Here is a 25287-nt window from a genome sequence, read left to right as displayed (position 1 = left end):
CACACCCTCAAGTCAATCCAAACCTGTGCATTGAATGTGTATTGTTCAAAATATCTTCTTCTGATATAAAGACCTGACTGAAGATACAGAATCTGAAAACAAAACTATTTTTTTAAATATCTTCTTTTATGTGCTTCAGAGGAAATTTGGAAGAACATGAGAACATTAGGGGAAAATGGAGTAAACGATGGCACTTTTCATTTTTGGGTGAGCTATCCCTTTAAATGCCTAATATAAGGATGACTTTATTCACTGTGAACAGGAGAAGTACCCATAAGGGAGTATTTATACTTGGTCACTTCAAGCGTCTTGATCAATTGGTATCCAATTGGGCATGTGCACAATTCACTTACATACTGGCCACATGCATATGTGCAAAACAGATCGAAATCCAAACTACTATTCCTCTGCTATATGCAATGATAATATGCGGAAGCAAAATTCTGTTGAATGCTTTCTCCCCATTAGTATTTGAGCTTTGAGATTGCTCAGTCCACGTGTTCCATCCATGATTGCTTGTTCACGCATGGATTACAAGGCTCCCAAATCTCCATATGTGACATGGTGAAGTTTACATATCTAAACAGCCAAAATGCATTTAGTTTTCATGATTAGATCTGTAAATAAATAATTTATAATATAGAATAATTTATAATAAATATGTTTTATTTATGTATTTATTTACAGACAATTTGACAATTTTGAAAAAATCCTCATAAAACACTAAATAAATATGGTCTATTTACTTTTTATATTCATAATGAATGTGAATAAATGTATAATATTCCGTAAATACTCCCATAAAGCATTATGGTCCTTTTTATGTCCATTTTTTTCTCAGTGTGATGCAATATGTGCTGTCTTACATTTATATAGTCGACCCTGCAGATACAAACTGACTTTTAATAATTGCTTACACAGGTTGTAAAGGACAATCAAAATGTCAGAAGCTGACAATGTACCCGAAAATCATAGCAGATAAATAAATCTGAGAAAGGGGTCATTGCTGCTAAATGAGTAATGAAGATAGATAATGATCTATGACATATGGATCTGCCAATGGCCTATTTATTTAATTTATTGCAAACAAAGGCAGAACTACTAGATACACAAGACAGAGAAATATCATTAAATATTATTTTAGAGAGAGATGGAGATGGAAGTCTAACAGGTGTGCTATAAGGATAATGTTTTGAGCAGTGCTTTTCACCCTGCAGCTGAGCGGCTCTGAGAGCATTACCCACAGCATTTTTACTGCTGCTGCTTTCTTTTCAAAGGTACCGTGCAACACAGTGTATACACCGCAAGCAAACGGTGCAACCCAATGCAACAAAACCGAAAGAAAACCAAAAACCGTTGCAACAGCATGCTGTGCAGTCAACATTGTTGAGGTGCAGTCAGTTTTGTTGATTATAATGAAAGTGATTGGTTTTATGACGTCAAGGGGAAACAACAAGAATGTGGTATTGTTGATTCATCCACAGTGATTCTGGAATTACAGTATGACAGATTTTAATCTAAAAACTGATTTTCATTTGTTCATCTATGTGGACGAATCTGCTAATTTTCACCTCTATGTTAGTGCATAATTTGCACAAACAAACAAACAAAGAAATTGCTTCAATAGGAAAAGATATACGCTGAAATTCAGACCTTGCTTCATATGGGTTGCCAAAGATCCATCTCAGAACAATTTACAGTCAGCCTCAATGAGGTCTCTGTGGAAACTCGTCCCACACCTTTAAAAGTGCAGCTTAATTGTTACAGTAAATCACACATTGTGTCACATTTGCATGAATTCTTCACAGAGAGAGTCCTACTGTAAGAGATTCTGGAATACAGACAAATCAATCTGTTTGCATCATATTTATAAAGCCATTTTATCATTTCATTTTATTAAAATATCTGTAGCATTATGTACCACTAAAGTTTTAAAGGGTTGCTCTACCCTAAGACCACAAACTGTGAAACCCTAGAAATACATCAAACACTGACTGTACAAAATGTAGACTAATCATTAATGAAAAATGCCCTTTTTACATTTTAACACCCGACTGACTAATAAATAAGCATAGTCACTCTCCAGAGTCGTCTATAACTTTATATAATAATGACTAGTCCCTCTGGAGGAGACTGGATACATAGAGCACAGTGCTATAATACAGCTTTAGCGTATTTTGCATAGCAGACTGGAGAGATTTCGGGAAAGATGGGGAGAGATACAGAAGCTGAACGACTGTGCAGAGAAACTTGACCTCATTCTCTTAATGGAGTGCTGTGAAGCAGACAGCCCGCTCTCAGCTACATCATTATATTTTGACTCAAACGGACCAAGTCCCAGACCTAATCCACAGCAAAGAAAAAGAAGAAAAATGGCTTTGAATATGCTGGTCAAATACTACTCACCTGCATGTCTGAATCAAACATTTCGTATAACTTTTGCCAGGCTATTTTTTAGCCTTATACACAAGTTTCCTACACAAGGAACAAATTTCACACACAATGGGTTTCAAAAGTATGAGACTACCAGTGAAATGATTTCGTCATTTTTATAATAAAAAATAAAAAAAATTTCATTGCAAAGTATACATATAATAACATATTATTTCCACTATTAAATTAGATTTTATATCCCAGGTTTTTAAAGTGGACTCAGATTTTTGCATCCTTCTGCTTGAAATTTAAATATTAAATGTTAGTGAACTTAAATAGCGCTATATTACTTGGTTTATCCTTTAGTGTACATATTCTAAACTAAACTGACAAGAGCTTCTCAAGAGTGAATTATTGCATTATATTAAACATTATATCACACCAAACGAGGAGGCAGCAGCAGTAAATAGTGTCTAATGTGACATGTAAATTGAGTGTGTGCATTTCAGATGCGGTTTCCTTTGATCAATGCCGTGAACGCTGAACATGAGACACTACAGATCCTCCATTAGAAATGAGTAGGATTACACTCCCCTATTTTTCCCTTTTCTCTTTTAAAGCAACATTTTCTGCAACAAATGCCCATATCCTTAAAAATATCTACTGCATGGCAGAAGAATTTTTAAATCTTTACTTTCTTTTTTCCCCTACTTACCTTGCATATGCTGCAATAACTCAGTAGAGAATGTATGAATGTGAATAATAAAAAAAGAGCTTGGCACAGACTATTCAGTTTTTTCCTTTGAAAGCAAAACCAACTAGACACATCACAACAACAGCAAATAAACTTTGTCCACCATGCTCACTGCAGGAAAAAAGCTATTTATGCGTCCTCAGAAAAAAAAAATCAAATTAAAATACAGATGTATGTGCTTTGACATGCATGTATTTCATATATAGACAATTTGCTTTTTCAAACGCATTCCCTAATCCGTAAGGCATTAAGGATTCCAACGCACACCAATTTGCACTTCAAACCAGTGGGCCCCTCTTCATCCACCGTAGCGTTTGTTCGCAGGCCCAGCAACACCCTGTGGATCTGCGCACGAATATGAGTGATTTTAACAAAGCCATCTACGATTCGGCACAGACCCAGAGGAAGTGTCTAACAGTTCTCTGCATCGTTTGCTCATAATCTTCAGGAAATTATGTTATTTTCTCTGAAATGCCTATAACTCCCACCATGCCCCTTAGGCTGCAAATGTAACCAGTCGATCCATTAATACTGTCACTTCAACCAGTCATTGGCTACCGATTGTTAGCTATAACCAATTACATCCTTGCCCTTGAGTGACTCAAGGTGACTTTGCCTTGACTTGCTCAGGGGTATTTTCCCATTTTTGCAGTTTTTACATCACCAACATTTACTATTGGGGAATTTTGCTCAAAGTGAGGTTACTACTGAGAATAAAACACAGGTGGACTTACCATTCTCCTGATCCGATTTGTTGCCCTGCTCTGTGTCTGTGAGTGTTAAAACAGAGTTGGACCGGCTGGACAGCTGCGAGTCCCGTCTGTGTGCCTTAACCCATAGCATGGCGCAGTCGGGAGAAATGCCCCCTGCATTCAGGATAGGGTCTGCTCCGCTGAGCTGTGTATGATGACTGAGTCCGGTCTCAGCGCAGAAGCTCAGACCACGGCGAGGACCAGGGCCGCATATCCCAAGCTGCCTCAGTGACAGACTCTGGCCTGCAAGATTAAAAGTGCATACTTAATACAGAGAGTGTATGCATAAAAAGTAATACACAAAATAACTGTGAACTTGCTGAAAATACACGCACACACTATTTAATTATTTAAACTTGCATTCAAACTCTTGCAGTATATCCACTTTTATATTTAGATATTTAAAGCATTTAAATAAAGATGCTGCAAAAACAACAGCAGTTTTATGTTCCCAAGTTCACGTTTGTCATTTCTGTGGTGACTATTCTTTCTAAGCAGGGAATGAATATATATCATTTTTTTCATTTATTTTGAAGATCTGTGTTTTTGATACATCTGTGTTTTTGTTCTCCCTACCAATGCAAAGATTGATTTGATGTTTTAAGAAAACACAAAATAAGTAAACTGCAAAAAATAAACTATGAAAAGTGAAAAAGAGAAAACTATTAAATAAACCTTTTTTGCATGTTGCACATTTTCCTTGATATTTATTGCTACCTTTTCATAGAGAAATATGAATTTCGATAACAGTGAGTTATCAATTTAAAGTGGCCTTTGTTCAAAAGAATAACATCACAAACAGAATTAGCCTTATCAATACATTTTTACTCAGTATATAAAATGACAAACCAAGCGAAACTAATAAGTAACAGTAACATTCAGACAGTTTTGGCAGAACAAAATATAATATTGATTACCTAATTATGGGCACATTTTGAGATTAAAAATAATGTTTAGTTGGACTTGGGGAGTCTCTTTTACGTGCTTGTTTTAACACAGCATCAGAAATATACTTTCATTTTTTCGTTAACATTTCTGTTATACTATTTTCATGTTTTCATTTATGTTCATTAAAAAATATGTAGAAATAAAATCATACCTACTCAAAATAAAAAAGGCAAAAAGAGCCTATTAAAAAAGTCTAGTATTTTATAATTCATTGATATTTGATTCTTAACAGTGTGCATTATTTGCTGTATAGGTTTATTTCACTAACTAAATGAATTATCTTTTTATGATTTACGATCTTCTTTTCTGTTTCAGCGTGAATATCTGTTCAGCTGAATCTGAATGAGGGTAAGCTCTACCTCTTCCAACACAAGAAAATCTGAGGATTTACTACACAGTACAAAATAGAAACGGTTCCACTTCAGATTGAAATTCACCTTGAGACTCACCACCCCTCTACTTCCTTCAGCTCTGCTTTTAAAACCATATTCCTGTACCTGCTAGCATATGCTGAGTGGTTTATGACTAAAAGCCCACAGAGTAGGTGACACATGAAAATGAATACACCAGAATTTAAATTATGAGTACACTCATAGATACGAAACAAAATAACTCAACACAAGTGCTGACATTAATTACCACACGAGGGCATTATCTGAAATACACATTTTGAAATACTGCAAACTGTGGAAGCCAATGCAGGGCAAAGTGCCACGATTTAGCCAGGCTGTGATTAAAATAAAATGACAGAACATTTGTATCATGAATACAGGCAAGATCTCTCTCCTTCAGCTTTTGTGCCGATCAGGCACAAACACGGCTGCTAATTAAAGACATCCCCTTAAGTGTAACAGCCTAAGGTTATGGAGCACACTATAAAGCACAATTAACCAACTAAGTGTATTTCTAATGAAATTAAATTTGAATGAGCAGTATCCTACCCTTCCACTTAAAAAGTGTCTTATCATGATAAACCATCAAATATTTATAAAATTGTTTGAATAGTTTGTGAATAATCAGCAAATGAGTGTCTGGTGGGCTTTATAAAATTTCAAAATGAAATGAAAATGAAGGTGCCCAACCTGAATACAGCTGTCTAACAAAAGTGTTTTGGCTAACTGTTCTGTGTTGATTGAAAATACTTTCATTTAGACTGTTCAATGACAGGCTGAAATCATAATTAATCTAATTAAAATGTCATTAAAGGGCTTACATTTCTAGATAATTAGTGCTTTGCAAAAAAACAACTTCTACTATTTTTGCGGCTTGGTCTACAGTATATAAAAGGTATTCAAGATATTGAAGAAATAAAAAGTAGGTGTTGGTTCACAGTGCAACACAGCTGTTAAATTGCTTTTTGCAACCCATACAATCAGACTTTTATTGATTTGGAGAAATGTGTTCATTGAACAGTAAATGGTCTGCAATGTAGTTCCTTTAAGAGTTATAAAGAATTAGCTGCCCATGTTATATTGTATGTAATTGATGTTAATAAGAAAAAGAGAGGGAAAACACAAAAAAAATAAAAATCTAAAACAATAAAATAAAATTATATCCAGGATTGAAAGCATACATATCTGGTAACAATTTTGCAACCATAGTGATATTAAAGACTTATTTTATTCTTTTTCTTTCATCATTTGTTTTATTGTAGAAATAATGCCTGCATATGTGTTTTATTGAACAGCAAAACAATAAAATAAAAACTGCTTGCTTTAATTTCTTTAAATAAAACATATTTTTTCATTATTATAATTATTATTATTTTTAATAATGGCTGTTTTTCTGTGTGGATTCTATTGCATATCCAATTAAGGCAAACTTTATGAAATGATCTTTGACCTAAAATGTACTTGGAAAATAATGTCTTCTCTTTATGGTCTAGAATGTTTTGTCAAGGACATGGGATTTATTTCTGGATAAAATTGAATTAAATCTGAAGATTTAGCTCCTTTTTGGGTTAGAGGTCAAGGTGAAGTTAGGTCACGTTACTGACCGGTCATATATCCCAGTATGCTATAATGGACTTATTTAATTTAGAAAGATTCTCATTACAATATTAGATTGTGCAAGCTGAAAAATCTGATGCAAAATAATTTTTATATACCATAAAATCTTTTTAGAGTGAATTTATGTCAATAGATACATGTTTATTCAGCTGTGTGCTGTATACTGCATTTCTTATTTTTTTGTTTTGTTTTTAGCATTTCAAACGCCTGTTTTTCTTTTCCTTGTTGGTTTTAAAAAACATCACATTTGCAAGCCTGAAGGACTCCAGAGTCTCCTGTCCATATGGTGAATGTTAAAGAGCACTTACCTGGAGCTCTGTATTCCTCAGTGTCCCTTGGCACCATGTCTGGCATGCGATGCCCATAAAGCCCCTGGGTGGATGGGTGTTGATCAAAGGCCTTCAGCGTCTCACTGGAGCTATAGGACTTCTGGGTAAGGACGGAGGATGAGCCGGTGTGATGGCGGTTGCCGGGACCCTCCCTGTAGCCCTCCCCCTCCTCTCTGTCTCCTTCCCTCTCCCAGTCTCTCCCTCGTTCTCTCCTGCTCCGAGAGAGAGAGCAGTAAGGCCGACGCTCCTTCACCTCCATGCTACATTCATGCTGTGTTCCTCCTCTTCTACGCTTCTCTCTTGCTGCTGTCTGTTCTAGTTTGCTTCTTTCCAGCTGTCGGTCTGTCTCCGCACCTTTCTCCACTCTAAGTTCCACTCCCACCTGCTTAGAGACACAAAAAACACTGCTTAGAGAGAGAAAGAAACGGGTAAAGTAGGCAGCAAAATAAGAAAGAGAAGACAAGTAGAATGCTGAAACAAAGCCCTAGCGAGATGTCGCTCCTGCTTAGTTCATCGTGTTCCTTGTATAGCCTTTAAAGGACAATTAGTCACAAAGATAAAGTAAGAGGGGGCGCAGCGACTAGTATTTTTCTGATAATACTGTTAAACCATATAATTAATCTCGAGGTTTGTAAGCGCCTACTTTTTTTGCATTTACATTCTCAATATTTATCTATTAAGCACAATATAAAAAAGGAAACTTTAATAAATGTTTTTCTCCCAAAATATATTATATATATTATATTATATTATATGTGTACATTGTATTGTATTTTAGAATGGGCGCAGCGACTAGTATTTTTCTGATAATACTGTTAAACCATATAATTAATCTCGAGGTTTGTAAGCGCCTACTTTTTTTGCATTTACATTCTCAATATTTATCTATTAAGCACAATATAAAAAAGGAAACTTTAATAAATGTTTTTCTCCCAAAATATATTATATATATTATATTATATTATATGTGTACATTGTATTGTATTTTAGAATAAATCTGTGTATATATATATATATATATATATATATATATATATATATATATATACACACACTGTATAATATTCATAAAATATCATTTCGTTCGAAAAGAAGAACTGTTTTTGTCAATACAATGAAAGTCAATCAGGTCCAAAATTCACCAAAATTCATTTAATTGTTTTATTATATTTGTATTGTTATATTATTACTTAATTATTTTTTTTTTAAATTACTTAAAAACAAAAATCTTTAGTTATCTTCTATCGTGTACCACAGAGGAAAGTCAAAATTTTAATGACTCTGTGAACTATTTCTTTCATTCAAGCATGTTGAAACAGAATTCACCTCAGTCCTCCACAGAAAGAAAACGTCTGTGTTTTCCAGCAAAGGCAAAGTCAAACGAAGTGATACTGAAAATGCTCGCTTTCATTGCACTGGCTTTGTCATGAGAGATCTTCACATACTGGTAAGCCTTTAGTAGGTTTCCTGGGAGGTTTGTGCCCAAATTGTTCGACAAAGCTCTAGAGAATTGGTTGAGTTTCACTGGTGTGTGAGTTTAAGGATATTCCAGTCCTTCTTCTCGAGTGTCGTCTATCTTATCTAGTGGAACAGTCGACACACAGACACAAGTGCAGGACGCATTTGCCTAGAGACCCCACTGTCAGTTTAAAGCAGTATAAAGAGGACAAGAGAAACAATGAGGATAATAAAACACTGTAGGAGGAAACAGAGGAGACTAGGTCAGCATTACTGCATACGGCCACAGTAATGGGATACGATTGGGGTAAAATAAATGATGCGCCAGTATCAAAATGTTCCTGTCAGAAAGAGAGAGTGAGCTATAGTTTATTAGACAGTATTTCAGCCAGATAAATTAAATGTAGCTCTCTTTATAGCACTGGTCATTTGATTCTCTTGTGTGAGTGCGATGTTGCGCAAAGGCGCAGTAGGCCGGTTGAACACACCAGCAGAAACCCTCTAGCCTTCATTGCATTGGACAGCACCCACTGAGTTATCCTCGGGTAACACGGCCCCCGTATTCGGATCAATTTAGATTAGCCAGGAGCAAGGGAGGCTCAGACATACTGGTCTAGCCTTAAACGCCCTTAAAACTGGTCTCAGAGTCTGTAAGACTATCATCGGATTAATTTCCAAGACAAAAAGAATGATGGCTGATTAGTGAGCAATCAAATGCACTGAAATAAATTACTAATGAAATTGTGCTCCTAAATTTCCTTCAATCATCCAGAGCTTGGTTAGAAATATTAAACCTTTCCATCAAGGACACCAAAAAAAAAATTTGTTGGCATGAGTTTTAGCAAATATAGGCTAGGAATCACCCGCTTACAAAAGTTTAGAAGGAATGAGAAGCAGAGATATAAATCACAGTAGAGCTCTGGCGGTCATATCATGCTCAGATGGGCACTGACCCATGGGGCCATTGAAAAGCAAAGACTCAGCAGTGAACAGCGAGGCCAATGGGAACTATACTGTAGCAAGAGGCAACCAGGCAAGAAGATGTCACTTGACTATACCTCACTTACGATGATCTAATGGCAACGGTTTCACTAAATCAGATGCCCGACCATCTGGCGTAACTGAAGAAAGGTGAGAATGAAAGTGGATCATGACCTCGGGCACTTTAGATGACCAACAAAACAGAAAAAAACAGACTACAGTCATAAATGATCTGCCAAATGAAAAGCAAATAAAACATTTTAATTTTAAGGTAAAGTGATAGTTTATTCAAAAATAAAAATTAGAGAAGGAAAGCTGTACACATTTTTAAAAAATACAAATTTTGAAAAGCAGGTTTTCATAGCAATGCCATAGAAAAAAAAATTGGGTTTGCCAAAGAATCTTTCAGGAAATGAGGACAGACATTTCATTTAATTCAGACATCTTTCAATCTCTTTAATGTATTTTTCAAAGCTCAGGACTGAATTTTTTTTTGTTTTTGTTTGTTTGTTTGGTCAGCAGAAATGCTATTTTCATGTCAAGTACAAAGTTTATAGCAGTAGTCACAAAATGACTGCTAAAAAAAAATATATAAGACATTTAAGAATACAAAATGTAAATAAAATCTAAAATACATTCATGATATCTTTTTTAAATACACCACTTAGACATCTCTGAATAAAAATGTTGCTGTCAGTGAATCAGTGCTGTCCAGTAAAGGCCGGGACACGGTCGGGCTAGTTTGTTTGGTGTGTTCCACTCGTCGGCTCTCGTCGGGCTCACGTTGCCGCCAACGTCAGTTTGCCCGATTCAACGGGGCCGTCAGGATCGTCGGCGCGAGTGAGAGCTCTGATTGGATGTTCAGTTTAGCGAACGAGTCAGCGCCTGAGAATTAAAGCGAAAGTGATGAAAACAAGCACGTAAATGAAGGCGGTACAGACAGAAGGCTGTTTAAATGTTACGTGATCTTTCCAAATCATTCTAATACGCGAATGTTTTCATAACAACATGAGCCTCTTAAAATGATTAAAGTTATCAACGTTACTGATATTCAAAATGGTAAGCAAGCGATACTTTGTTGACGTTTCGCATATCTGCGTTTATCTCATATACAGTGGGTACGGAAAGTATTCAGACCCCCTTAAATTTTTCACTCATGGGGGAAAGTTGTAGAAAGTCAACCATCACTGCAGCCCTCCACCAGTCGGGGCTTTATGGCAGAGTGGCCTGACGGAAGCCTCTCCTCAGTGCAAGACACATGAAAGCCCGCATGGAGGACTCCAAGATGGTGAGAAATAAGATTCTGTGGTCTGATGAGACCAAGATAGAACTTTTTGGCCTTAATTCTAAGCGGTATGTGTGGGGAAAACCAGGCACTGCTCATCACCTGTCCAATACAGTCCCAGCAGTGAAGCATGGTGGTGGCAGCATCCTGCTGTGGGGGTGTTTTTCAGCTGCAGGGACAGGACGACTGGTTGGAATTGAGGGAAAGATGAATGCGGCCAAGTACAGGGATATCCTGGACGAAAACCTTCTCCAGAGTGCTCGGGACCTCAGACTGGGCCGAAGGTTTATCTTCCAACAAGACAATGACCCTAAGCAAATAACGAAGGAGTGGCTTCACAACAACTCTGTGACTGTTCTTGAATGGCCCAGCCAGAGCCCTGACTTAAACCCAATTGAGACCTAAAAATGGCTGTCCACCAATGTTTACCATCCAACCTGACAGAACTGGAGAGGATCTGCAAGGAGGAATGGCAGAGGATCCCCAAATCCAGGTGTGAAAAACTTGTTGCATCTTTCCCAAAAAGACTCATGGCTGTATTAGATCAAAAGGGTGCTTCTACTAAATACTGAGCAAAGGCTCTGAATACTTAGGACCATGTGATATTTCAGTTTTTCTTTTTTAATAAATCTGCAAAAATGTCAACAATTCTGTGTTTTTCTGTCAATATGGGGTGCTGTGTGTACATTAATGAGGAAAAAAAATTAACTTAAATGATTTTAGCAAATGGCTGCAATATAACAAAGAGTGAAAAATTTAAGGGGGTCTGAATACTTTCCGTACCCACTGTATCTTTGTTTCGGTTTCTCCTTTTGAATGACAAATATATACTATTGATAGCTGCTGATATAGACAGTTAAATCCTCTCACGCATGCGCAGAACGCACGTGTTAGTTTGCCATCGGCTGTAGTCTGTGCGATGTGTTCGAGCACAGCTTTTTGGCCTGACGCTGCCGACGTGAGGCAACAACACCGTTGGCTTTCGTCGCCGCTAGTTCTTTGAAGTCGGCTTGGTGTGTCCTTAAGATAGAATATGATATGATCATTTGAGTTTGACAAGAAAGGCATGATGGTGATTCTTCACCTTTCAATAAAAAACCATGTGTAAATCCTGAGTCACCTAAACGGCACCTAGTAAAAACAACATGATCACACTACGATTTGTAAAAAAAAAAAAAAAAAAAAACGTATTCTTATATTAGTATTTATTTAATAGAAATAATGGCATTTATCCCATTCCATCTGCCACTTTAAATATAGGAGTTCATTACTGGTTTAAGGTCAGAGGGTGGAAATTCTCAAGACTGAGCAAAGACGTTATCAACAGTGATTAAAAAAAAAAAACATTTAGCCTAATGTTTGACATAACAGCCTGTTTACATGCACTAAATAATAATAATAAAGCAGTCCGAATTATTGGGGTATCACTTTGCAACCTCTCTGAAATCCATTTGTTGTTGTTTGTTTCAAAATTTGCATTGTCAATCAAAAAATATCAGAATTATTCTGAATGATCTGTCTGGGTTTATCCTGTTCTGGAAAGCTGTATGTGATGTTTGTCCACACCTAATGGATTCACAATAACTGAGAGCACCGCCAAATAAGGCACCATGACTTTCAACCAATGCAGTCACCCATAGTTAAATAAATTAGTGGCAACCTTCATGACCCATCTTTCTTACCTGAAGCACATTGCGTATTCTGCGGCTGGTGTGAGAGTGTGGGTCTGATGGCTGAAAGTGCACATCTACAGCAAGTCTCTTTGTTCTGTAATTACATTTCATTGGGACTAGCTGCGGATATCGGATTCCACCTCTGACCCCAAACTCCATAAATAATGATCATCATAGCAATGTCAGCCTCCAAGCTTAGTACTACCATCCAGATGTTGTGTGCCCGCCTTCCTATCTTCATCTCACTTCGTTAACCCCAGATCCATCTTATCAACCTTTTCACACCCAAGCAGTACATTTCTCATGTATTTTCATCATCTGAAACTGCAGCATTTTTATGGGCGCGCTATGGTTCAGCCTTATTATTTTCTTTTCATTGTTGCATCATATTTAGCAGCAAAAGCAATTTACGTGCATCCTTGAAAATCTTCTTCTAAAAGAACTAATCTACGGTATGTATCCCATATGCATTCATTTGCTTAACCTCCATAATTTCTCGCCATCATTCCTCTAAACTTCTTTAACATCACCTTCCATATCCTAAACATCAGTTTAATTTTGTTAACTAATTTTGTTCCTATTCAAACTGTAACCTAAGGATAATTAAGAATTCATGACATAAATATGAAAAGTAACTATAAGAAATAATGATGTATCCTACCTAATAAGCAAACTTCCAGGCAAATGGGTTAGTCATCACAGCACTATGACTCTTCTGCTTGTTTCGACTATTTTGGTATGGAAACATATTGCTGGAAATAGATCAAATATAGGCTTTTTAAAGAGACCACAAACTTTAACAGTATCCAGTTACTTCTCTGGAGTATATAAATTTGCTTTAAAGCTGCTCATCCAGTGAGGCATGGGATGGTAGCTTGGTGAGAGAAGGCCAAGGGGGAGATGGTCTGGCTGTAAAAACTCCAGCTCAGAGTGCCAGCAGATAGGATAACTAACAAGCTTTTCAACCGGAACATTGCACACAATCATCCTTAGTAAAAAGTAACTTTGAGTAAACTTCTAAGAGGCTGATGTATGTATCTTCAGAAGCATGCTGCAATACAGTGTAACTGTTTGCATAAACATTTCTCAAAAACAATGACAAATAGGCCAATAAAAAAGATCAGACAATTTAAATGCAAAGAAAAAGGGCTTCATATACAGAAAACAGAAGGTTTTAATTAAGAATCTTTAATATAGTTGCCAAAGGTTCTTAAGAGTCTTTAAAATGTTCTTCACACTAAGACAAAAAAAATGATCCTTTTAAGAACTGTTCACTGAAAGGTTCTTTGTTCTACAGCATCGTTGTGAAAACTCTCTTTTTAAACCTTTATTTTTAAGAGTGTAAAGTAAACTTTTTGGGCACTCTGCTTATTATTGAAGACTCTATTTTATACAAATATATTGTCGTATTTAATTGTAACAGAGTTATAGACTCATATCTTATTTTATTACAGACAGTAAAAATGTGAAAATGAAAGAGATTAAACTCAATCTAGAAACTCTGGAGAGGAGAAATAGGACCAAAACAGAGTGGAAAAAATATGATGCTCTCAATATATGCTTATAGTCTCACATATAATCTCATCAAATAATCTTTGCTGTATTTTCTCTTTTTGTAGCACTCGCTATAACAAAACAGTGTCTCGCAGGTCCAAATAGGCTTATCTGAGTCAGACAGAAACCTGAGAATGGAGCAAACATCCAGAGTTAAATCTGCAATTTCCTGATTTATAAATTTACCTGATGCAACTTAACATCACTCCAAATGGGTTGCCTATTGGTAGAGGGCTGCTGCGAACAAAATGCATGAAATAAAACAACCTGATACAGTAAGCTGCTACTTAGCTCTCCAATTTCTAGAAAATGCTCTAGTGGTCATTAATGGCATGTTTCACCATACGGACAGTGAGTAATCCTGCTCATTATTTAGTACGGTGTACATAATAAATTCTTGGTGGTAGTCTGTAAGAGCTCTCTCTGTGACAGAGTACCCAGATGGCACCGCACTGTTGTTAACATCCATGGCGGCTGCATTGTTTATTCATGCCTATGATTATATAGAACTGCACAAGCATACATTTTATAACTTCCCACATTAAGATTAAGATTAAGAATTCATTTAACACCCACCATTCCGCAAACAGTAAAGGTGAAGATATAAGTCGGTTTCTCCAGCGTTAGCATCTCATTAGGATGCATTACACTTTAATTGAATCAAAATAATTTTTATGTCTGCATCAGCAGCATCCTCCTCCATCATTTCACTTCCTTACTCTCCCGTCTGGAAGCCTTTCTTTAATCCTCCTGCCCAAATCTTTCAAATCAGCCTCCAAAGTCCGCAACCAGCCACTAAAGTTCGCTCCAGGATACTAAGTGCACATAGCCCAAAGAAATACAGAACCCCTCCCCTCCATCGCCGCCGCCCCCCGCTCAGCCCGTTCTGAGCTTTAGTGTGGCCGCCACCACCGACAATAGCTTGCTTTGACAGCTTTGCATAATTCATGTGCTGCACTGCTCTCCCTGAGCCCAGCCCAGCCACTCGCTCGCTGTGAGACAACGGGAAGAAAAAATACAGATGGGAAACAAGGGCACGCTTCCATTAGCCGGTGCCTGTTCCCACACTACACTGCTGCACCCTGGGATAGTGCCACTATTGTCTGGGGGTCGTCATTTTCACCACCCCCGCATCACGGTGGAGATGCAACGCAGAAGACACAGATGTGCACAGGCCTGGAGGAAGACACATCCACTTGTGTTCCTCTTTTTCAGTATTCATGACCTCAAGGCTGTGCTTTTCTTGGACGCGTTTGGAGTAAGAGGTTTGCCGGTCAGATTTAATTTAGAGCATTAATGGTTATGTCTGATATTCTGACTAAAAACATCGACTAGGATGTGCAGCTTCTTTAGAGATAACTAAATGGTTTGAGTGATCCCGAATTATTGCTTTAAGACCAATAAGACACCCAGTATTTTCTTAAATTAGCCTACATAATAATGCACAAAAGTCCTCTTGCAAGATGACGACGTCCTCAATGGCTGTTTTGAAGAAGTGTTTTAATTACTGCACTTCCAATTAAATGGGCAATTTCTACATGAAAACGTGTTTTGGCATGGGCCTTAAAATTATCAAGCAAAACTTTTACAATTCTACTCATGTCAGCATTTGAAGAGGTGGGCGCCGAGGTTGTATAGGTCATGATAGCACACTCAATATCAGAATACAGCAATCACAGGTTCTTATTAAAAATACATTTTACTGAAATGTCTCACACGGCACTGCCATGGGCTTTTTTTTTCTTACGCCCTCAGTTCTGAAGATAACTTCTGCAGCTTTATGATTCATAAGAGTTTCATCATAGGAGGGAGAAAATCATATTTGTGCATGTTTATGAATATATACATGCATTCAGTACGCATGCATTTAAGTCAGCCTGGACAAAAATGCATTGTTGACAGAAAAAAAAATAAGTCACATTATTACATTCAGAAATGATCTAAAATATCTGTCAAATTTACAATTTACAGAAATGTTACCATTTACAAACAATATAAACACTACTTGTATTTTAGTTCCCCTCACTCCACAACAAATCTATTCAAAATAGAACAGGAATGAAAAAATCTCAATTATAAAGCAAACATAAATTGTAGTGGTAAGCCTAAAATCATTTATTTAAAGCAAAACTGAAATTACCAGCGTGCAGAAAGTGTGTTGTACAAATAAACTTGGGCTCACATAATGGATATATAATGGATAAAAGTACCGTTTTCTGTTTGTGTATGTTTCTGGATATATAATGCGTATGAATATATCCAGAAACATGCAGAAACAGAAAACAGTACTTTTATCCATACTTTCACACATATCCACATACATTCAATGCATATGCATTCAATATATAGGCCCCTATGAAATGCGTTTTATTTTTTCTCAAATTTCAGAGGCAGAGGCGGAAAACACTGAGTGCCACGTGTTCTTCAGTATGTATGTAGTAAACGAAACGATGCGTCTGCGCCAGTCACTCATACAGAGACGCGCAGAACATGCAGTATTCAAATTTAAATTGTATTTTTGCAGCTTAATATTCACAGACACTATTCCATATCACATTGAACAAACATACTTTTGATTTATTCATCCAAAATTTGGCAAATTCTGTGACATTCTGCGTTATACAGTAAATTCCATTTTATGACTGGATTCCGTGATTCCGTCCACGTTTTCTGTATCACAGAAATCACAGGGCCCTAAATATAGATCAACAATGTTTACAAGAATGAAAAACATCTTGATTGCTAGCATTATGGACAACAGTGTTCCCTTGAGAAGTGATGGAGGTTTTTAGATAAACACAGTGTCTTGTAAATCTAAATGCATAGACTGTACAGAATGCAACATTTTGTGGTTACATAAATTTAAAGATGACTTACCAAGTTTTCATTCACTTGATAAGTTAAATGAAAAGAGAGAACTGACAGGGGAAACCTCAGGTGAAATCATTCAGCAGTATTGAGCAAATGCGGTGACAGCAGAGGAAAGCAAATGAACAAACCAATTTGCCTTGACTTGATATCAAGATGAAGATTGAAGGGAAAATAACTTTGATTTCAACATGGCGGATTTTGATTACTTTTTTAAGGAACATTTTTGTCAGTAATCACCTGAAATTGTTTTCACCTCAAATTATAAAGTGACATTGGCTTTTCCTCTTAGCTGTTTTTCAAGTATTCAGCAGCAAACAAACCTAATCACACCGCACTAGACATCCTAATCCAAATTAATGCACTCCATCCTAAACTGTATTTTTAAAAAATCATCAATTTAATTTCATTACAGAATATGATTTGTGCCATATGCATCTCCTAACTCATTTCTCATATTATACCCGTTACCATTTTTATCTTCATTTTTTGTTCTCATATATAGCATTAGCTTTTGACTGTCATCTCTGCAGGACATTAATGTAAATCCCTTGGTTCCAGAGCTGAGGCAGTTTGGAAGAAGGATACTGGCGAGTTTCATTGCCTGGTCAGCGCACTTCCTGCCTGTGGCAAATCATAGGCTGCCTCCAACACAGCAGGAGGCAGGCAAGAGAGCTCCACAGCAAATTGGAGAGTGGTGCGGGGGGTGTGGGAGGGCGGGTGAAGATGTGGGGGGAGTGAGAAAAAGAGAACGAGAGAGAATTTAAGACTGATAGGAAAAGTAACAAGGATGTTATGGAGGTTGGAAAAGTGTACTGCAGGCAGCCAAGTCTGTCATGGACTTTAGGACATCTATAGCACACAGAGAATGTCTGTGACTTGTAGCAGCTCACGCACATACACACAATCACAATCCACAATGTTCTTATCCCTTAGGGTGAAACAAAATACATGACCAGAAATGCACAGCCACTTTCTAGATGCTACAGAGACAGAAAATTGAGATACAAATGCAATAGCAATACATCACACCACTGGCTCTTGTAAAATCATGTAAAGTGTCATGTAAAGACAGATGCTGCAGGTAGCAATCCATCACAATTCAGTGCTAATAAGCACACAGAGGCACAATGCACAAGAGACCTTGGCTGACATTTATTTCAGTTTGTCTCACATTGAAATATGCCTGGTTTTTAGCTAATAAAAGTAGATTTGATATACAACAATGCTAGCAAAAAGGGAAAAAAATCTCCCATATTACAAATTACATAGATTCAATTTCAAGCATGCCTTTAACAACAAACCAAGTGCCTAATTTAAAACACTACATGCCAACTTCATTGCAACACCTTATTCATTAAAGGACCGGTATTCAGTCCATATATCCATCAAAAACACTTGCTCTTGCTGAAACAGTCCAGTCCTTTGAGACTTACTTTGCATGTGTTTGTGTCGCTGCATTTTTTGAAATCCTGATTTGTCCTCCACTCCAGCTTTAATGGCAAGCCAATTTTAAATGACACCAGTTTAAAGAGTAATCAATATGTGTAAAGTCTTGGAGTCTTGGTGTAAAGTGCTGGAGTTCACGAGGGAAATCAGATGTCAATTTGGCCGTTGGATCCTGTAACTGCAACTGCTGGCAAAGAGTACAAAATCTCTGATTCCATAGTGACTTTAAATTGATTAGCCTTTAATTCTCTGAGGTGTTAAACTTTGTTGCTTTAAGCAAATATTGAGCAAGATGTATTTGTGCCCGGCTTTTTGGCTTACTTGTTTGTTATAGCATTTATTTGTGTGCTTGTTAGTCGAAGCATGTAATGGCTAAAAACAGATAAATCTTATGCAAATGCTATAAATGGATTTCAGCCAAAGACCATTTTCAAATCCTCCACATTTTAAAAAATATGGCATATGGGGACAATAAATGTGTGTAGACGATAAATCTGATTAATCCTTTACAGGCTGTGATAACCTGGACAATGTTAAGCCGACAGAGATCGGGTCTGTCCACTGTGATTATGCAAAATAAATATAGTGTAAATGTGATACGCAAAGGCTGGCGTGCTGGCAGTGTGTGTTTGTCAGGGTACATTAACCTGTGCCTGTTTGCTTAGCACTGTTGAAATAGGCACTGATGGCTGAACTACTTTCGTAGACACACACAGTCTTATACACTCTATCTCTCTCTGCGCTGGACTAAAAAAGCACCTTCACCAGGAGTGCTCAAGCAAATAAACAAATATTGAAAGAAGTGACCAGGAATTTCGTACTCAATAAACTACCAAAAATGTCACTGTAGAATTGACTAGTGCTTCAGAGCATTTTTCAAACAAGCAGAACGCATAAAATTATCATTTACAGATGGAAAGACTGGAGAAATAACAAGGAAAGAATAGACTGACTACAGTAACATTATATAAGAGGCCTGCCATTATGATTTAGTTCTGCAAACATTTGTTATTTTAAGATGTCATAAATTGTTCTTGATGGTGCAGCATATTAAAGCACTAATTGAGTTTTTTACTCCGCAGTAAACACACTAAATAAGAGGGCCACATGATTTATGAAGCATGAAGCAGGGCTGAATGCAACCTTTCATTTCATTGAAGCTTGACTTCTGCTCTCTTCTTTTTTAGTTGCCCTGAGTGTTATCTGAACCGTTTGATATAAGGTAAAAGGCTATGACACTCTCTTTTTGCCTGAATATGTGATACATGAGAGAGACAATATCTTCTAAATAAGCAACTGACATGGGTGACCTTTCATTTAGTTTTTTATCTCTCGCTTAGTTTTTTTCCCTCACTCTCTTCCCTTTTTCAGCCCCCAACCAGGCAATGTGTGTGCTCTTCCCTAATCAGGGGATGATGCAGCCATGTGTTTTCTCTGCAATCAAGGGTCTATGTTCACAATGTGACCTCTATTTTCAACGTGCCACAAAAACTGTAAAATCATAACATGAACTGGCTGAGAATTTGTTGGGCTTCAATGCGTCATTGTCTTATTCTCAACATGTCAAAAGAGTGTGAATCTATGGATCCAGAGAATGTGAATGTAAGAATCAACTAGCCTACACACTGTTTCTGTATCATGATCGAGATAATCAGAGCACAAATCAAAATGGCAGGCCTCTACTCTGAGTACCTTTTCGTCACAACAAATCCTGATGTTGTGCTTCTTTCGTTCCGCCATGTTGTATCACAGTGACTTCTAGCTTTTCATACCATGCAAAAGCCTTTTGGGATAAAATATGGATATGTGGAATTATATGTGGAAACTGAGGTTTCGATCACAATATGTATTTTATGAGACAGATTAAGGAGTTGTCAGCGTTACAAAAGAAATGAAACGGAATCGGTTTGAATAAATCAATGCTAATGAAAAAAGCTTTGAAAATCAATTTTAGTCATACCTTACTTGGTAACTGTTCAATAATCTGTATCTGAGTCTATAATGAGTGTCCATTATTATAAGCTTTGTTGAACTGATTTGATGATGTTTTGTCTTGTAAATCGCTTTGTGCCACCAGTGCCCTTGATGACAAATGAGCTCAATTAGTGATATGCTCATATCCATGTATAAGTAATCTGAGACAATAATGTAACTGCGACCTTGTTTAATTGGACTCGCAAATGAACGGTTCAGTTACTCGTATGGACTGGCCTCTTTAAGGAGCCTAAAAACCAAGGATCAGATTAACTAGACCAGTGCAATCTGGTTTTGAAGACAGAAAGGGAACATTAAAATGATGCTTGTAATGCTCGTGTCTTGTAATTGTAATCGAGATCTCGTTATCATGTTTCATCGATGATTCTAAAGGCTCTTGAGCCTGTGCGAGTCCAGCATCAGGTCAGCGAGGTGAAACTGCACGATAGGAATGACGGATTTAAATAAATACGATAACCTACTGTGGAAGTAACACGTAAGTATTCAAATCGCCGTAGTCTAACATTTCTGGTCATCCAAATTTGAATAAGATTTTTCTTTAATGTGCTAATTACACCTACAATGACTTTAAACAGATGGTTATTTAAAGGAAATATTTTAATATTGTATGCGTATGATAAATTACCCAAAAGGGTATTTATGAAGCTCAGTCTGTGGAAACTGCCTCGCGAAGGAGTTCGTAACTTGATGTTTAGCTAACTGTGCTAGTGGCACCAATCAGAGAGAAAAACACAGCAAATCCAAACCTTTTTAAACACAACACCAAATGTTTTGTGACGTTTTTGTAATATGTATCTTAAAGAAAGTTAAAAATTAAAATTAAAAATCGGCCTACTGCCCAAAACTGCAGGTTTTGTTCACTACAGTTGGCAAAATATGTGCATACTAACTTGTCCCATGTCGAACTTCGTATCATTAGGCTACTAAAAACTCTATTGAGACCTTTTTTAAGACCACCCCAACCTTTTGACTTTCTTTGGGGAAGTTCAAGCCCTAAGGTAACCTTACCTCCATAATCCGGACCAGGGGCGTATTCACTCGATTACATTTGCAAACACTTACATGGCATGTCAAGGGGCTAATTAGGGGGGAGGGGTAAGCAAGAAAAACGTGTTTTGCAAGAACCTTTTTATGTAATAGTTTAATAATAAACACAAATTAACAAAAATAATATGCAACTTTATACAATTTCATTCAGTCCCATATTTTTTCTGACTCCTCCCATCATTTCACAGTTTTGTTACTAAAAAGGTGCTCATTAAATTCATTACTTTTTCTCTCACACAGGTACTCCACAAAATGTTCTCTTTTACAACTTGTGTGTGAAACAGTGCCATGTACATGTTTTTTAATTATTATTTTACAATAATCTATATTATACTTGCACCTCTTATTTCATTTCTCATTTATGCTAGCACTACTGTCTCATTCTTTCTTTCTTTTTACAGCCTCTCCTCCCTTCTCTTATTGTTCTCTCATCTCTCATAACTCTCATCTGTCTTGCTGCTTGTATCTTGTCTACTTCATGCTCTTGGTGTCTTTTTTATCCTTCTTTACAATCTATCTTTCTGTGTTCTCTATTTCTTTGAGGGTGGAATCATCAGAGAGTATCTCCGAGACTTGACTTGAGCAAAACGGTCAATTACCATGCTAGTGTTTATAGTGCTGAGAATTCCTTTTTCAATTGACAGAACAGCCTAATGGTTGAGTCTCTTCTGGCCCATTGTTCGCCTAAGCCATGTATGTAGACGACGCAATGCACTAAATGACCGCTCACAGCTGGAACTGCTGACCCTCAAGGGCTGTAAAATAGTTTAGGATTAAGTCACGTGGTGAATGAGCGAGTGAGTGAGTGAGTGAGTGGAGAGAGAGATGTCAGTCAAAATCGCTTACTGTAAACAGCGACAGTGGCCAACTAAAACAATCAACATTTACTTAATTTCTAATTTCTCACATTTCCTCTGAACATTAGGCTACTAAAAACTCGATTTAAGCCTTTTTTAATCGGGGCTAGATTAAAATCATTCGGGGCTCGAGCCCCGAATGTTTAGCCCTAGCGACGCCCCTGATCCGGACCATGTTTTTATTCACTCGATTACATTTGCAAACATTTACATGGCATGTCAAGTACAGAAAGAGGCTGTGGGGCGTAGGACAGCTCCTCAGTCCACTCCGAAACTATCCTATTCACGTTTTCCAATATAATGCTAATCCCAAGGTTGCAAAATGCTGTAAATTTGTGCCTGGCTATTTCCTGTACAGCTGGGCGGAATTCAATGCCATTGAAGTGTATGAGGACGCCGAGGATTTCAACTTGCAAATTACAGCTGCAAACGGGTCAATAAAATACTCCCTAGCCTACTTGAAAGGCTGTACATTTATTTCTTTAAAAAACAGTGGTATCTCTGTATAAGTCCCCAACATACACGTTAACCGACTGCTATTACTAACAAGTCATTAAACAAAAGTAACCTGACTCTAATGTGACTCATATAATATCTTACCTCGTAAAATTCAGCTTAGATCCCCATTGTAGTGGAACGAGATGAATAAAAACTTTACAGTAGGTATCCAAACTTATTAAAAGCAGCAGCTGTAAGGTGAGGTAAAATAACGGTTAGGACGATAAATTTCCCGCAGTCACGCCTTCCCGCGTCTCTCACACACTGAGTGCTCTCGAGCGCGGGGAAATTCCTCCGCAAACGACCAGCCACACACACGGTCTAAATTACGAGACAACGACCTGGACCCGGCGAACCCAGAGGCACAAAGTCCAGAAGCGTTAGTTCTAGCTGTGTCAGAAACACATGTGACGGAGCCAAGGACTGTACCACTCCTCTGGTCTCCCTGTGTGTGCGCGCGCTGCGGTGCTGATGAGAGGACGGGTCGTTTGCGCGGGATCCGCGCGATACTAGTGAGACCGTGTCATTAACAGCACGAGGACCCAGAGCATCGCGGAATGCGACAAGAACTGCACAAACCTTGCTTTCTTTTTCATTCTTATTTATATTTAAGTGTGCATTTTCCACAAGAACCTTAATCTTCATAAATGGATGGAAACTTACTGGTATCACAGACTTCTAACGACAATTACGTACTTGTTTTATTAACCCTCTTATTCTGCTTTGGGATTTATTGGTTTATGCTTGTAAATATAATATAATATTAACCCTATTTTACACTTTATGTTATGTTCCTCTGCCGTATCACAAACTTATAGGCCAGAGAGAAAAACACAATCAGTCCTCGTTGCTATTTCAGTAGCCTAACCTTGTTGCAACAAAAACATATTGTAGAAAAATAAAATAAATAAGTGCCTGTTTACAGTGCATACACAAAGAATCGTATGTGAAAACTCACTGCATTCATATTTTATATGGTTCTATGAAACCCCAGACATAAGTAAGGAAACATTTTTCATGGAGGCCAATTGCGGCAAGTTGAAGTTTCTTTATTACCAGTTCTTACGGGAAAATATTATGTGGTCTGATGCTTGAATGATAAGTATATTTTTCAAGCTATAGCAAAATGGCCTTGGGCGTCTGTCAGAACCCAAACTGAGCATGAGGGTTAAAGTACTTCCCATTAAGACCCAACATACATTCAGCAATCTACTAATAACCCACTGTTTTGAGATGGAGAGTGCGATATTGCATGTAAGATGGAGATTGTGATATTGCATGTGAGATGAAGATTGTGATATTGCATGCGATTTGGTCATAACTAAAACAATCATCATGAATTTGCACTTGCCTAATGGCAATTGACTGGATTCTCTTAAAATAAAAGCTAATTTTGCTTTAGTTAATCAGTTAGTAAGCAGTACAGATGGTGAGGTTTCTATGTGGTATCGTCTCCCCTAAGACCGGCATTTTTCATGTAGTTGTCCCTGCTTAGAGGACATTAGAGGGCCTTTTGACTTTCATCAAAGAGCTGATGTGAAAAGCACATGGCATATGAATCGCACTTTGACGGCTGTGAAATGACAGCTCTCACAGAAGCTGTGTGTGAAGAATGAAGATCATTAATTACAAAAGCCCCAGCTACTTAATCCCACTCGAAAGAGAGCTTGAGGCGTCAGTCGTTCCCTTTGCCCTCCTCTGATTTTCGCTTTCCGATATCTCTTGTTTTCCCTTCGGTCGCCCCCATTTCTCCTCCCCCACACCCGTCTAGCCATCTTTTTCTCAAATTCATTCTTCTTTCTCCTCTTCATTCTTTTCAGCTCTTTTCTTTTCCATTACAAACTGCACTTTTATCTCCTCATTCTTTCTCTGAATTACTCTTTTATCTTCACTCGCCCTTTGCATGTCATGGAGTCCAGCGAGAACAGAATCGAGAGTTCGAGTCCAGAGGTTTTGGACTCAGCAGGGGGAGCGGTAGTGCTCTCCTCACCCTCCTCCTGCGTCCCAGCCTCAGACCTCATGCTGAGATGGAGTTATCTCTCAAGGCAAGCTGTTCCACTCACCAGAGCTTTGTATCCAAGTCTCCACGCCAAACATCAAACTCTCTCTCAACAGGAAGTGCCATTATCTGCATGAAAGCCAGCTTGATCAGTTCTCTATACCTTATACTGCAACTGAAGGACAACAACTAAAAAGTGATACGCTTCTATCTGCAGAGGAGCCGAGCTGGTCCAAAATTGATCAGTTTACTCATTATGTAAGTATGTCATTCTTCACACCATGTCAATGAAACTTTTTTGCTCAAAGATTTGATTAAGAATCATATACTCGTAATTTTGAAATATACCTTGTTGAAGGGCATTTCATGTGATTGTAATGTTCATCATATAAAACAATATACTAATATTTGGAATTGACTGAAATTTGACTGCTTAAAATACGCTTTGCTTCTTACTG

General features: G+C 37.5%; 1 protein-coding gene across 1 annotated transcript; it reads right to left on the bottom strand.

Moving 5' to 3' along the window:
* Nucleotides 1-1684: 1684 nt before the first annotated feature.
* On the bottom strand, nt 1685-23259 carry LOC107602557 (teneurin-3-like). The gene is made up of 5 exons (XM_016295084.1): nt 22933-23259; nt 7145-7550; nt 3862-4122; nt 2256-2343; nt 1685-1739 (listed from the first exon to the last, which is right to left on the bottom strand). The coding sequence occupies exons 2-5, from the start codon at nt 7422-7424 to the stop codon at nt 1685-1687; spliced, it is 684 nt and encodes a 227-aa protein (XP_016150570.1). The 5' UTR covers nt 7425-7550; nt 22933-23259.
* Between the last annotated feature and the right edge of the window lie 2028 nt (nt 23260-25287).

This window comes from Sinocyclocheilus grahami, unplaced genomic scaffold (genome assembly GCF_001515645.1).
Source record: "Sinocyclocheilus grahami isolate Dianchi unplaced genomic scaffold, SAMN03320097.WGS_v1.1 scaffold330.1, whole genome shotgun sequence".
Lineage (NCBI taxonomy): Eukaryota > Metazoa > Chordata > Actinopteri > Cypriniformes > Cyprinidae > Sinocyclocheilus > Sinocyclocheilus grahami.
Note: the sequence above shows the minus strand (reverse complement) of the source record. Positions and strands in the feature narration are given on the sequence as shown.